The sequence below is a fragment of the Leptonychotes weddellii genome, chromosome 11 (genome assembly GCF_054177405.1).
Source record: "Leptonychotes weddellii isolate Sample4059 chromosome 11, ASM5417740v2, whole genome shotgun sequence".
Lineage (NCBI taxonomy): Eukaryota > Metazoa > Chordata > Mammalia > Carnivora > Phocidae > Leptonychotes > Leptonychotes weddellii.
The window spans coordinates 46,398,688-46,414,611 of NC_138379.1; the positions used below are offsets into that span (position 1 = coordinate 46,398,688).

General features: G+C 47.0%; 1 protein-coding gene across 1 annotated transcript in view; it reads right to left on the minus strand.

Annotated features, from left to right (window-relative positions):
• The window catches only part of CLPB (ClpB family mitochondrial disaggregase), a 140,458-nt gene that overhangs the window by 74,246 nt on the left and 50,288 nt on the right, over positions 1 to 15,924 (minus strand). Inside the window, exon 5 of the mRNA XM_081797326.1 lies at positions 5,655 to 5,840. Coding sequence (XP_081653452.1) covers positions 5,655 to 5,840 — 186 coding nt within the window. The remainder of the gene's footprint in view (positions 1 to 5,654; positions 5,841 to 15,924) is intronic.

Here is a 15,924-nt window from a genome sequence, read left to right on the forward strand (position 1 = left end):
TGATTTCCTCTCTGAACTATGAGTTCCTTAAGGGCAAAGACCATGTCTGGATCGTCTTTATTTTCCAGGTGCCTAGAGTAGGACCTATGACAGGAGAGGTACTCAGTAAGTGTTTGAAAAATGAATGAAAAGACTTGCCCAGGGGTTACATAGGACACTGGAGCTGGAAGGGGTCCATGGGATCAGCTACTCTAACTTCTCTATTTTACTGAGGAGAAGAAAGGATTTGCGTACAGGAGAAAGGACTTGCTGGTAGCAGAGCCAGAACATCTGATCTTCAGCCCAGTGCTCATTCTCCTTCTTTGCACCGCCAGCAAGAATCAGAGGGTGAAGTTTCCAGAGGACAGCCTGAGGCAAAGCCGACTCCCTCAGCATCTGGCAGTACAGCCAGATGGACAGACAGTGAAGTGGAACAAGAAATGGAACTCTTAAGTTTCCAGCCCCCAAAACAAACTAACAGTCTCTTAAAGGGAAGAAGATGTCAGCACTGGAAAGGCTCTTTGCCTTAGGCAGAGATGGTGGGGAATTTGACTCATCTGATGATGGCTGGGTAACACTGAGGACTGAGCTGTGTGCCCTTGGGAGAGAAGGGCAAGGAAGAGCCATGAAAGCAGGTAGAAGAAAAGAGGCTAAGGGAAGCCCTCGGGAAAGTGCTATTAGGTTTCATAAAGGCCAAATGTTTCTGAGGTGATGTGCACCGAAAAGGCAGTGGTACTGTAACTGCAAAGATAGCTGCAAAGAGGTGGCTCGTGTGTGAAGCTCTAAAACACCAGATACAATCTGACACTAAGAACGAGTGGGCCAGGAAAGAAGGGTGCCACATCTCCAAACGGAAAATCTAGAGTGGTCTTAGAGATTTATCAGCGCATCCAAACATGTACTAAACTATGTGCAGACCACCGTGGCAAAGGAGGCAGGGGCAAATCAGACACCGTCCTTGCCCTCAGTCTACCTCAATCTAGAAGAGGGGACTGGACCCAAATCCCAGGGAGCAGGGAAGAGTTCAGAAGGGAAGTGGCATTAAAGATGGGGACTGACTGGCAGAAAAACCTGCATGAGTAAAGGCACCAAGGTGTGAGCTCTGAGGCAACACTACTGTACAGCTGGAAATTAGGGTAGCAGTGGGAAAAAAGTTAGGTGAGGGTCAGACTATAACACCACCAAAATCAGGTTAAAAAGTTAGGATGGGTAGGATTCTTTATATATTTTGTATATATATGTGTGTGTGTGTGTGTGTGTGTGTGTATGTATGTGTTTATTTTAAAGATTTTATTGTCTTTAAGTAATCTCTACACCCAACATGAGGCTCCAACCCCAAGAGTTGCACGCTCTACCGACTGAGCCAGCCAGGTGCCCCTATTTTGTATTTATTTTTTAACAAGTAAGCACTGAGTGTTTCTGAAGTTAATAATAGTAGGTATTATCTATAAAGTGCCTACTCTGTAGAACCTACACATGCCCTACTCCTGACAAAACCATCGAGAGCAGGTGGCACACTCCCATTTCCAGATGAGGAAAGAGAACCTCAGAGCAGCCCGTAGCTTGCCCAAGATCACAGGCTCTTTGGTGGCAGGGCCTGCATTCAGATCCGGACTCCACAGTTCATGCTCTCTCCTTGCAGCATTCCTCAACTGGGTTGCTCCTCTGAATCACATACAGGAAATTATCTGAGCAACGATTTTCTCAATTCTCCCAAGAATGGTGCATAACGTGTACCAATTTTAGATGCCTGGGAGAGGAGTTATTCCTTGTGTACAGTGGATGCCTTAGAGCACCAGGGCTCAATTCTCCGGAGGAATCCTGGTCGAGGAAGGCTGCCATGATTGGAACTATGTCTCAGGAGGATGGATCTGGCAGTGGGATCACATCCCTGGGAGGAAACAGTTGTGAAAGCCCCTGCAGAGCCCTAGAAATACTGGGAGAGTCAGCTCCAGGGGCTTGAGGGAGGCAGCTCCCCACCCTCCCTGATAAATCCTCTTCCCAGTCATCCTGTCTCTCCCTCCCTACCTCCCTCCAACCTTTTCTTATACTTGGCAGTCAAGTGCTGAGGCAGAACTTTCCAACTCATAAGCCAACAACACAGGCAGAAGCAGCACGTTCACAGAATGAAAACCACAAAGACCTCCACTTCTGTGTGGAGCTCAGGAGCAGAAAATTGGTACTCGTGAATTCAGAACTCAGAACCCACCCAAAGAAGTCTGTCTGGCAAACTCCCATTAATCTTCATGATAAGGCTTAAGCGCACACACACCCTGCCCCCTACCCCCAGGCGTTCTATAACTGACTCCATCTCCCTGCTCACTAGGCAGGGGTATTTCCTTTTTTGTGTCCCCAGACCTCCTGTCCAGTCCCCTGCCAGACACCCACCCAGCTGTCACCACCGGTTTCCATATCTATCTCCTCTGCCAGTCTGATAGTCTCTCAGGGTCAGGGTCAATTTGCCTGATCCATCTAGGATGCCCTGAAGTCCATGGTCTCAGAAATAACAACTACGTAGCCCACAGTGACAATGCACAGCTGAGATTTAAACCCAGGTCTGTCAGACTCCCAAGCTTGTGTTCTTTTCACTATGTTACAGGACCTCCTAAAGATGACGAAATGATCTGTGCTAAGCACCCAGCCCAACACTGCAAGAGCTCAGAGGTGGTGCTATCAGAGTGTACCAGAGCACCAAGAGAAGCTTCCTGAGAGAGGGAGGCCTTGAAGGGCCCGAAGATCTAGATGAGAAGAGAGGCAACACGATGGTATTTTAGGTAGGGTGGAGAAGTTTGGCAGAAAGAGAATTAAGGAATCTTTAGGCAGGAGCACAGGTTTTACATGAGGAGGAAATAGGATTATAGCTGTCAGGGGGAGAGTTTGACTTCTTTAGACTAATCATGGCGCACCTACCATGTATCGGGGCTTTTACAGACATTATCACTAGTCCCCATGTTACCCCTGTGATACTTCCCAGGTGTTATCTGACAGTGAAGAAGGCTGAAGCCTAGAGAGTTAAGGCAACATATCCAAGGCAATACAGCTAGTAGGTGGGGAAGGTGGGATTTAAACCCAGGTTGGCCTGACTCTAAGTCTGCAGTGTCCTTTCTATTACTCCATGCTGCATCTTAAGGGGTCAGAGAACTGCCTGCATTAATAGACTGATGCTGCTGCCTGGACCTCCTCCCAGCTCTCATATGGGGACCCCTGGCCAGAGGGCAAGAGCGGCTGGCTTCTCTAGCTCTAACCCTCTACAATCTGGGGGCCCCAGAGCCCTGTGGACTCAGCAATTTCAAAGACAAGGGTTCTGTGTGGACCTCGTGAAAACAGGCTGCGCCTGTGCCTAGGCCTGCCTTGGATCTCCCAGAGAGCCTCCCTCTAAGTTGCTGCAGCAAAGCCAGGGGCAAATACAGGCTGAGAAAGCTAGATGGGCAGGAAGGCCTGCCTTCCCTGAAACCCTCGGGAGGAGGTCAGCTGAGGTCAGAAGACTTTGGAAATGTGACTGGCAATAGGCCCTAGGACAAGGGAGCAGGATCTTGCCTCTTGGTTGGCTGGTCACACACACAGAGGCAGACCAAGAGAGGTCAAGGGGGGGCGGAGGGGGGCTAGAAGTTGGCAGGCCTGCAGGCCCTGAGTGACGGCCACTTGTTCAGGTCGGGAAAGGAGAAATAAGTGGGTTAATGGTTTTGGCCCTTGAGGCTGGGAGGCTAGGGCAGGGGTTGTAAATGGATGCTGGGTAAAAAAGCAGGTGGGCGAACTGTAAAGTTGGGGGCTAAGGGCATCTGTTCCAAGTCAACAGGCAGGAACCATGCCCCTGGAACGGCTCAAAGGACCAGCCTTGGCCTGGGGGGTTGAGGGTGGGGACGCTTCATAAAAGGCCTGTGCATCTTCATTTCAAAGGTGTTCAATCTGGAAGGCTGGGTGAGGGTCTCTCTTTAGACTGAACTCCCTGTCTGTCTGAGGGCTGAGGGGAAGCAGGGAATGTAAACCACTGGACAATGGCTGGGAGTACTGATTGATTTTAAGGCTTGGCAGAAAGAAGCCCCACGGTGAATGCTCCAATTCTTAGCTGCAAATGTCTTGCCTGAGATCTAAGTAGCATCTTGCTTGGAGACGTTTTCTAAGTCTCCGCTTCTGAGAGCAGTGAGTTCTTGCTCTGAAAGCATCAATCGTTCCCGGCACTGTCACCACATCCATGAGCAGACCTACACCTCACAGTGTTCATGCCCCAGACCCAGGCATACTCTGCTGCTCTGGGGCAGGTTGCCTAGGCTTGGGGGTATGGGCCAGGCGTAGGTTCTAAGCCAGCATGGCTGTGGCTGACAGAAGGTGGCAGGATTTGGGGATTACTGGTAAACCCCTCCAGCCCAATAACACGGCAAGGACTAGAACATGATCTCGGAATTTTAGGCTGTGGAAGCAAGGGCTCTGGAACTGAAAGAACTTTCTTTGAATACTGGATTTTGAAAAAGTGATTCAGCTGCAGAGGACAGTTGGCAGAAGTTAGAGAACAAAATCACAGTGTATTTGGAAAAAGATGTTTTAACCAGTTAGAGAAGAACTAAAATGGAATGGACTCCTGGGGAAGAAGTAGGGTTCCCTCAGTCCCTGCCACGGTCCAAGGAAAGGCCAGCCTGCCGGCTTGTTGAAGGTTCCTGCCAGGAGGAGGGGAAGCAGGCAATCAGGGTGACTCAGAGAACTTCTGAGGCCCCTTCCAGCTCCCAGGCTCTATGGAAAATGACCACCGACAAGGAGGACCTTGGTATCCAGGCCCAAGAGAGGGTCCCTAGGCCCTCAAGGAGTGGCAGCAAGGGCATAAACAGGCAGTCATGTGCCATACTTATTCAGAGGCCTGGGCATGACACTCTCTAGGTAAGATGCTTCTCTTCCTACCCCAAGGCGAGGCCAGAATGGGATAAGGGGAAGTGGGAGGGAAAGTGACAGCTTGGGAAGTATCTGGCAGGGTGGCAGGTAACTCTGTACCAGACCTACATAGGATGAGCCCAGCCTGAATTGAGGGATGGCACATACTGCCCCTCCAATTAAACCAACACTCTCCAAAGGGAGGGTATTCAATCAGTGAACAAAGATTTATTGAGTGCTTACTGTATGCCAGGTACCGTACTAGGTGCTGGGGACAAATCAGTGGCCTTTAGGGAGTGAGTCAAGTTAGGGAGAAGGCTACTGAACCCACGAAAATAATTCCAGATTGTGACAAGAGCGATGATGGGAAAGAAGAGCATGCCATGATCCAGAGTAATGAAAGGGGCCTAATTTAGACTGAGGTGGGGGGATGGGATCAAGGAGAACGTCTTTGAGACCTGCATTGGTACAGACTTGAAGGGCCTCCCTCCTTGTTCTACTAGCCCTGCTCTGGAGGTGACAGGGGAGAAGAGAGGACAATTTTGGGGAGACGCACAATCAAGAAAACTCAGAGCATATGCAGATAGGCAGGATGCTGTGGTGTGTGACACACACGTAGGCAAAGAACGCATTCCAGCCACACGAAGGCAAATCACACATCCCAGAGCCATTCTCACGAGGTGGAGCCACCCTCGAGGCATTTCCAGCTTTGGAAGGGTAACAGAGCTCTGGGGAAGCATGGATTTTCCAGAGTGGAGAGGCTGCCAAGTACTCTTTCCCTGCCAAACCCCAGCTCCATTCACCCATGCGCTCACCTCCATCAAGCAGCTCCTTGACAGTGCGGTAGTCATCAGCAAGGACAGCATAGTGCAGGGCTGTGCAGCCCTTGAAGCTGGCACGGTTGTTCAGCCGGTTGTTGAAGTCATCCTCTCGGGTGACCAGGACTGGGGGGACAGCAACACAAACCCTCCCATTAGCAACAAATGCCAGGAGCCACCAATCTCACCTTTCTCTTGGTGTTTTATTTCCCTCCCTCATTCATGTACATGCTTACTACACATATAATGCACCTACTATGTGCTGGGCCATCCGTGCGGGGCAAGAGGGGGTAAAACAAGGCCAGTTAGTTCACAAATGTTTCCTGACATCTATTATGTGTTAGGATTCATTTGGAGACGCAGAAATGAATCAGATATGGTCTCTGACTCAGTCTGATGAAGGAAGCAGACAAAAACAGACGTGTAAAGTGCCATTTGAGATAAATGCTATATTAGAGTTATAACAGGATGATAGAAAGGCGGAGGGGAGCTTAGCTCAGTGTGGGCATGAAGAGAGTATCCCAAAAGATGAGAGTCTTGAAGGGTGAAGAGAAGTTATCAGGTGAAGAAAGAAGGCTAGGGGGTTGGCTAGGGGATGGTAGGTAGGTGAGAGAAAGAGGCTGTTCCTAGCAGAACAGTTACATACCCCTTTATTTTGAAGGTGTTCACAATCTAGTGAGTATTTAGAAGTATTTTGTAAAGAACTTTCTTAATTTTTAAAAGCCATTAAAAATTTGAAACCACAGAATAGTACAAAGTAGAAAAGGTATCAACACCTCAGCAACTCAAGAAACTACATTTAGGGGCGCCTGGGTGGCTCAGTCATTAAGCGTCTGCCTTCGGCTCAGGTCATGATTCCAGGTCCTGGGATGGAGCCCCGCATCGGGCTCCCTGCTCAGCGGGAAGCCTGTTTCTCCCTCTCCCACTCCCCCTGCTTGTATTCCCTCTCTCGCTGTGTCTCTCTCTGTCAAATAAATAAATAAAAAATCTTTAAAAAAAAAAAAAAAAGAAACTACATTTAATATTTTGGTATCTCTCTCTATATATATATGTATATATAAGCATGTATGTATATGTATCTCCTACATACAAATCCTACAAAGCACATATATATCTCTCATGCATATCTGTCCTTCAAAATTAGAGCATACTATATTGCAATTTTGTAATTTTTTTTACCTTTAATAATCTATTGTGAACATTTTTTTTTTGAGGGTAAGAAGAACAAGCATATCATGTGGTCAAAGAACCAAAAACCCCCAGTTCACTCTAGTGCTAATATTCATGACTCTCTCCAATTTAATACAGGCGCCTGGGTGGTTCAGTCAGTTGAGCATCTGCCTTCGGCTCGGGTCGTGATCTCGAGGTCCTGGGATCGAGCCCCACATGGGGCTCCCTGCTCAGCGGAGAGCCTGCTTCTCCCTCTCCCTCTGCCTGCCGCTCTGCCTACCTGTGCTCTCTCTCTGTCAAATAAATAAATAAAATCTTAAAAACAAAACAAAACAAAACAAAAAAACAAAAGAGCCTAAGACTAGTTCCATCACTTTTATAGGACCCTCTGGGTTGGGTAACCACATATGTCCCGGTTCACCCTGGATGGGTCTGGTTTATGCCTACTGTCCTGGACAGTCCCAGTTTGGACAATAAACTGGATGGTTACCCCACCTCTGGGGCCCTGCCTTGGAGATGAAACCCCATAGAAAAATATTTATCCTGCACAGACAGGGTTTCTTTCTGCCTCATGTAGAAATTACTGGAATTACTGTCTTATGTTCTATCCTGAGCTGCATTTGTTGAGGTCAGAATTTGGGTCCTACCTACCTGTACCCTCTTTCCCCCCAGCCCATGGCACAGAGTCTGCAAAGGTAGACTCCTCTTACCTCCTGCTGGATAAAGGGTATAATTTAGTCAAGAGGTAACCTTGACTAGGTAGCTAAAAGTACCATACTATTTCTTTCTTTCTTTCTTTTTTTTAAGATTTTATTCATCTGACAGAGAGAGAGAGCACAAGCAAAGGGAGAGAGAGAGGGAGAAGCAGGCTCCCTGCTAAGCAGGGAGTCTGATGCGGGGCTCCATCCCAGGACCCTGGGATCATGACCCCAGGCTAAGGCAGACACTTAACCGACTGAGCCACCCAGGCGCCCCACACCATACCAGTTCTAAATCATTCTTTTCCAAGTGGTCATGGAATGGAGTCTATGTATTTCCCCTCCTGAGAAACTGGATCTCCTATTTAAAAGTTCCCCAAACCAGAAGACTGTCACGTCTCTTCCTAATACTAGCTGACGTCACCTGCTGACCTTCTACTCTATGCCTGGCATGGTCACGCCACACAATCTATTTAATTCTTCCAACCACCTTATATAGTAGGTATTATAATTCCCATTGTACAGATGAGGAACAGAGGTCACATAGTGAGTGAGTAGTTGAGTGACGATAAGAACCCAGATCTAATCTGAGTGCTCTTTCTTTACATCATATCATGTTGTCACTCTAATTTTGCAAACGAGGGAATCAGAGCCCAGAGACCAGATATTCTGGTCTCAGCCTTGGTTCCTACTCCCTCTTCTCTCTCTGCTCAAATGAAGGTACAACACACTCTTGGTGGAACTTGGCTTAAGAGAGACTGGCCTGAGGTTTGTAGCTAGCCTCTGGTAAGTTAGCTTAGGTGGAAGCGTTTCAAGTGTTTGGCCAGAATGAAGTTGGTGGAGTGTGTAGGTGAAGAACAGATTTTCCTGTAGTTTAGTCAAACAAAGGTAGATCAGCTCTTCTGCACCACACAGAGGCTCTCCAGACTGACCACCTCCCCCAACCCCTGAGTGTTATCTGACCTTTCCCGGAGCAGGGAGAACAGGAAGAAGGCCTCTGAGTAGCTAACATATGAGTCCCATGTGCATCTGCATTTTTCCCATACGAGGGCTTTTTAGGACCTAACTCAGAGATTACTAACTCTTAGTCACAGTCTTATCAAATCATGGTAAGTGATCTTATTTCCAGCCCACTGCAGATCAGGAGAAACAAACAAGAAGGCTGGGGAGGAGGCTTCAGAATCCAGCAAATTGATTACAATCAAGTGCTGGCTAGGCAGGAAGGGAAAAGAACAGCACAATCAGAAGCTGAAAGAGGAAGTCACAGAATACAGCACCTCAAAAGCCCCTAAGGGCACCAATGAACTGCCACATAGGACATTAACTGCTGGATATAATGATGAACCTGAGGAAAAGTGATAGTTGGCTCAAGAAAGCAGGAAGGATATAATCCATTTTATAAAGAAAACACATCATTCATTCAACAAACAACACTTACTGAGCATCACTGCATAGTGATAGCTTCTGGAGACATACTAATGAATAAGACAGGGTTCCTGACTTTAAGAAGTTAACAGTCTAATGCAAGAATCCGGAACAGACAAATTGTAACACTGTTCCATAAACACAATGACAGAGCTATACGCTGGGTGCTTACCATAAAAAGCAGATGAACTTAAGGAACATGGCTGGGGTTATTTGGTTCAGGGACAAGTGTCAGCAGAGTGCCAGCATCATAGCCCAGCTAATAAGGAATGTCTATGAGGAGGGTTCCTGCTCACCTCTGAGGTCTCATCTCTCAACTATCCCCTTCCTAATGTGCTTTCTTGCCTCTGAGGTTTTGCAAATACTATTCCACTGCCTGGAATGTTTTCCCCTCTCCCATGCCTTCGGTTGACTAACTCCAATTCATTTTAGGCCTTCTGATTAGAAGTCACTTCCTGCAGTGATTCTTCCTAAGTTTGAGGCAGTTATTCCTCCCAAGAGCTCCCCTAGCACCTTAGGCACCTCCCAATTACAGTATTTACTCTATTCTGTTGCAATCATCTGTTTACTTGACTATGTTCCCTACCAGACCAAATGCTCACTGAGGACAGGAAGTGTGACTGCCTTTATAATTGTATCTTCAGTGTCCAGTATGGTGTCTGGACATAAATATGGGCTTCACAAATACTTGTTGAATTAGCTAATGAATACACAATACATAAATAAAGTCCTAGTATTACCTTGTTTTAGAGTGTGGCTGTTAAATAAGTGAGCTCAGGAGCCAGACCCTGGTGTTTGGATCCCAGTTCTGAATTTACTGACGGTGTAATCTTGGGTAAATTACCTAACCTCTCTGTGCCAAGTTTCTTTATTGGTAAATGGAGATAACAGTAGCCTCTCATGGGATGTTGTAAGGATTAAACAAGACACTTTGAGTAAAGGGGCTTGGAACAGTGCCTGGCATACAGTACTCTCAGTAAATGTCAGCTATTATCCTTCCTGTTTGGTCTTGTGCTTCCAAAAGTGCATTCTCTCTGTGAAAAGTGGTTCCATTTGGGAAATCCTGCATACACTTTTCCCTTCTGAAAGGCACAGTGCTGAGTAAGAACCAGCTGTTTAATTTGGTATTAGTCAGCAGTTTCCTGTTTGACAGCCTCTTTCTACCTTGTCCTTGTTAAAATCCTGCAGTACTAGTGTTCCCCAGAACACTCTTTGGGACTGAGTAGTGCATTACAATCACCTGTGAAAGAGCATTTTCCTTTCTTTCTTTATTTTAGAATAACCCTGTGATGTAGAAGCTGTTGTCATGTTACAGATGAGAAAACTGAAGTTGAGCAGGGTGCTGTAATCAGTTAGTGTGGGAGCTAGGACCTAGTCCAGGTCAGCTAGGCCCATTCTGTGCTCTTAGCAGTAAGCCCTTTTCTTCACAACACCCAGTTGGAGAAGCCTGTCCCAGAAGATCTTGCTGAAGCCCCCAGATCACTGAGGTCATACTATTCTCTATCCAAAAAAAGTAGCTAAAGGCGGAAAGGAGGTGTGGGGAGTGGTGCAGCACGTGCCGTCACATATTTACTCACTCTCACCGAGGAAAAGTCAGTCCACGGAAGCTAAAGGGACTCATCCAAGACCGGCTCACCAGCTGCCCACCAAGGTGGTCTTTTGAGGCCCCGTGTTTACAGCCGATCCTCAGCCACTGAACTGACCCTTTCCCGATGAAGCCATTTACTAGCCTGTCTCCAGCACAGGGTGAGACGAGTTCAGGCTCCTGCTTCTCCTCTAAGCCAGCCATCCGTGTCTCTCTGCCCCTCTGACCACAGGGAGATGACAACGCATCGTACTGTCATCCTTCTGCTCCCACCTCTGCCTTTTGATGGTGCAAAGTCTATGCCTGGGTGCTGTCGCAAGCACGTGCCTGATGTGCTCTCTGCAGGATTCCCTGAAGTCAGCAGTGCCAAGGAGTCAGCAGGGGTGAAAGCAGTCCCCAAAGCCCATCAGGTAGCCCTGGCCACTTGCCAGCCCTGCTGAAACTGCAAAAAAAAGTAACCACCTCCCACAATGACCAACAGTGATTTAAGGTCTTACAGTCTGGAATCTAAGCTCTGCCACTTACTAAGTTCTTCTAGCTGTAAAATGGGTATGATAAGAAATAATTTGAGAAATACTAAATATTTAAATACTATGAGAATCAAATCTGATAACAGGTTTATTTTTTTTGATAATAGGTTTTTTTAAACATCACCACAAACATTTACTAATGGCCACTCTCTCTCTTGGGTTAAGCACTGGGGACACAGACATGAACCAGACATGGCACTTGTCCTCATTTGCAAAGTCTACTGGGGGAGACTTCGAAAAAAGGTGTATGAGGCAAGATGGGTGGTCTCTGGATAACAAAAGCTTGATTACTGCTGCCTTGTGCAGAGGAAAGACAACCCTAGTGACGAGTGCCACTCCCAGGAACTTGTGCCATCTAATGTCCTGGAGGGCCTAGCAGTGCCTTTGCCTTTAAAGATGTGAGTGTGTCTCCATGAGAGAGAACCTGTCCGACTACTCTAACAGGTGCGAGAATAACCCCTTCCTTTTGTGCCGCATTTTTTGGTTTAGAGAGCACTTCAATGTGATTGTTTCCTCACCCTAGGACAACTTAGGACAGATACTGTTTTCTCTATTCAACAGATTAAAGACAGAGGTAAAGAGGCTGGGTGACCTGCCCAACCTGCACTGCTAACTGGTGGTGGACAGCACCAGATCCAGAGCCTGCCTGGCTCTGTCCTCTGTACTTCTCCATGCCCAGCTTCTGTCAGCGCCCACAGCGCCTCACATAAACTAGGGTGGGCCGACCTAGCTTGAAGCTCAGGATCTGGGTTAAATTTTTATCAAGAGTCTTGGGGAAGAAGCCTCGGGGCTCTTTGCTTCCTCTCCCTCAAGATCTTCTGTATCTACTACCGCTTTAAAACCTCACTACAACCTGAGACAGCTACCCTCCTGCCAGCATGCACGGGCTACCTCGTCAGCTTCTGCGGGCGCTGTCAGCTCTGCCTCTTGTGTTTCTCTTTGGGCAGAGGATGGGGCAAGAGGGAGACTCCCTGTGAGCGGTCACCATGAGACCATCCTCAGAGAGGGCAAGGCCCTTCATTTCCTTCCACAGCCTGGAAACCCCTCTTTCCTCTCCAAATCCTCCCTGTTCTTTCAAGTCCTGTCCAAGCCTCCTCTTCCAGGAAGTCCTTTCCCCCCAGCTCTGCCCTGGATGCCTGTTGTGTTGATTATGTGTACTCATTTACCAGTTAATTCTTTACTGTCCAACACCTCTTGCAATACTTTCTTGCATTAAAATTTCCCTCTGACTCCCCAGTTAGATCCTAGGCTCCTCATGGATGACAGTAACTAGTTCATAACATTTTCTGTATGTATTTCATACAGCATCACGTCAGTATTTTACGCAGCTTCGGCGATGAACACACGAGAACCTTTATCCACCTGCCTGTCCATGAAACATACTACCACTGAGCAGCCTGGAACAGTAGGTGCTATGAGAGTCACACACACACACAGTCTGATGGCAGCAGAGGCGGGGCACACATCATGTGGCTTTGAGAGGAATCACCCAGGAGAACTGTCTTGAGGATGAGGGAGATCTTGTCAGGTGGAGACGGGAAGAAGGGCATTCTAGGAAAGAACGTGGTGTTTGCAAAAGCCAGAGGGTGAAGACTCCACTACCTTTCCCTTCAAGAAACTGAGTCTCTCAGTGAGCCTAGGGTGCTGTAGGCAGAGAGGAGGTCGCCCAGGGAGGCAGAGGCCTGACTCTTAGAGGGGTTTGGATTCTATCCTGAAAGCTATGGGCACACAATGGTTTTTTGTTAAGGAATTAAGCAACATGGCAAACAGCAAAAACAAGAGATCAGGAGATGAGAGAACTGGATTCAAAAATGACTCATTCACGGGCGCCTGGGTGGCTCAGTTGGTTAAGCGACTGCCTTCGGCTCAGGTCATGATCCTGGAGTCCCTGGATCGAGTCCCGCATCGGGCTCCCTGCTCAGCAGGGAGTCTGCTTCTCCCTCTGACCTTCCCCCCTCTCATGCTCTCTCTCTATCTCATTGTCTCTCAAATGAATAAATAAAATCTTTAAAAAAAAAAAAATGACTCATTCACTAACTTGGAAGGCATTTCAATCCCTCTGTGCCCCAGACTCACTATTTTTCAAGTTGAAGAGTTTTTTTCTACACCAATGGTTCTTAAACTTTATTGGGAACAAAATCACCCGGGTAACTTGTTGATTACCCGGGTAAGTTGTTGATTCTTGGGCCCCCATCTCAGCAATGTTCAGTAGGCAGGGCCTGGGAATGTACCAGAGCAGCACCAAGCTAGATGGTCTCTGAGTGTCCTTCCCACTCTAATGTTCTTGTGATGAACACAAGAAAGATGCAAGGCTAGTCACACCCATCCCACTTCCACCTGCCTCGTCCTGCTCCCAGGAAGCTAAGGATGTCTGGGCATCAGAACACTCTTCCGAGGCCTCACGTTTAGAAACTTAGAGCAAACCCCCAGGGCACTAAGCCTTGGGATGAGACCTCCAATATCTCACTTATACATCCCTCTGCCCCCCAGAATCCCAGTTGGAATTAGGTCCTTCTACACCATACACTCCTGTCTATCTCCTCATTCACCCACCAACCATTAATTAAGTACTTTCCATGGGCTGGGCCATGACCTCAAAAGCTTGTAAATGCTGCACATAACACTGGAAAAAAAATCTTTTATAAAATATCTCTGGCAGGAAAGAGTTCAGAATTTTGAGTTGGAGAGAACCACATTTTAATCCTGATGACTCTGGGAAGTTACTTCATCCTTCTGGGCCTCAAATTCATCATTGGTAAAATGGAAACATTAATATCTATGAACTGGGTTACTGTGAAAATCAAAGATGATGCGATAGAGTCAGGGGCACAGGAAATGGCCAGTCCCTAGGAAATGGCCATTTTTCCAGACCTGGAGCTGTAATATATCCATATTCCTCTGTTTGACTTTCAGAGGCTTTTCCTACCTAGTCCTAGTTAATGTCTCCAAATAGACTTTCAACTACTCCCTTCCTGCTGTCAAAACCCCCGTAAGAGGACCCTGGTGATCCTACCATGAATCCTCAGGAGGCAGCAGCGTGCATTAGAAAGAACAGAGGTCGGAGTGAGTGAGACTGAGGAGCAAAAGTCACTGTGCGATTTTGATCAAAATACTTAACATCTCTGAGAATTTGTTTCCTCATCTGCAAAATAGATATCATCACCTACCTTGCAAGACTCAATGGCAAACCCAATTAAAAAATAGATCAGGGAATCTGAGTAGATGTACAAATGGCCAAAAGGCACAAGAAAAGACGGTCAACATCATTAGCCATCAGGGAAACGCAAATCTGAACCACAACAAGAAACAACTTCATATCCACCAGGATGGCCAAAGTAAAAAAGATAGGCAGTAACAAGAGCTAGGGAGGATGCAGAAAAGCTGGACCCCTCCTACGTGGCTGGTGGGAATGTAAAATGGTGCAGCCTCTTTGGAAAACAGTCTAGCAGTTCCTCAAAAGGTTAACAGAGTTATCCTATGACCAAGCAATTCTACTGCTAGGTATAAAGTCAAGAAAACTGGGGTGCCTGGGTGGCTCAGTCGTTAAGCGTCTGCGTTCGGCTCAGGTCATGATCCCAGGGTCCTGGGATTGAGCCCCACGTTGGGCTTCCTGCTCGGCGGGAAGCCTGCTTCTCCCTCTCCCACTCCCCCTGCTTGTGTTCCTGCTCTCGCTCTCTGTCAAATAAATAAATAAATTCTTAAAAAAAAATAAAGAAAACTGAAATCACTATATTCACACAAAAACTTGTACACAAATGTTCACAGCGGTATTATTCATAATAGCCAAATGTAGAAACAACCCAAATATCCCTCAACTGATGAATGGAGAAATGAAATTTGGTATATCCATTAACGAACTATTATTCAGCTATGAAAAAGGAATGAAGTACTAATACATGTTACAACATGAATGTACCCTGAAAACATGCTAAGTGAAAGCAGTCCAAAGATCATGTATTGTATGACTCCATTTAAATGAAATGCCCAGAATATGCAAATCTTAGAAACTAAGTAGATTAGTGGCTGTCTAGTAGGAAATGAGAGGAAACGGGGAATGGAGTTTCTTTATGGAGTGATAAAAATGTTCTAAAACTGGCTTTCTGTCCGTGGACGCCGCCGAGTAAGCATCGTTAAAGTCTCCCCTCCCACCGCCGTCATGTCTAAGTCAGAGTCTCCCAAAGAGCCTGAACAGCTGCGGAAGCTCTTCATCAGAGGTTTGAGCTTTGAAACAACCGATGAGAGTCTGAGGAGCCACTCTGAGCAATGGGGAATGCTTACGGACTGTGCGGTAATGAGAGATCCAAATACCAAGTGCTCCAGAGGCTTTGGGTTTGTCACGTATGCCACTGTGGAGGAGGTGGATGCAGCCATGAATGCGAGGCCACACAAGGTGGATGGAAGAGTTGTGGAACCAAAGAGGGCTATCTCAAGAGAAGATTCTCAAAGACCTGGTGCCCACTTAACTGTGAAAAAGATTTTTGTTGGTGGCATTAAATAAGACACTGAAGAACATCATCTAAGAGATTATTCTGAACAGTATGGGAAAATTGAAGTGATCGAGATCATGACTGACCGAGGCAGTGGCAAAAAAAGAGGTTTTGCTTTTGTAACATTTGCTGACTCTGTAGACAAGATTGTCATTCAAAAATACCATACTGTGGGGGCACCTGGGTGGCTCAGTTGGTTAAGCGACTGCCTTCGGCTCAGGTCATGATCCTGGAGTCCCGGGATCAAGTCCCACATCGGGCTCCCCGCTCAGCAGGGAGTCTGCTTCTCCCTCTGACCCTCCCCCTCTCATGCTCTCTGTCTCCCATTCTCTCTCTCAGATAAATAAATAAAACCTTTAAAAAAAAAAAAAA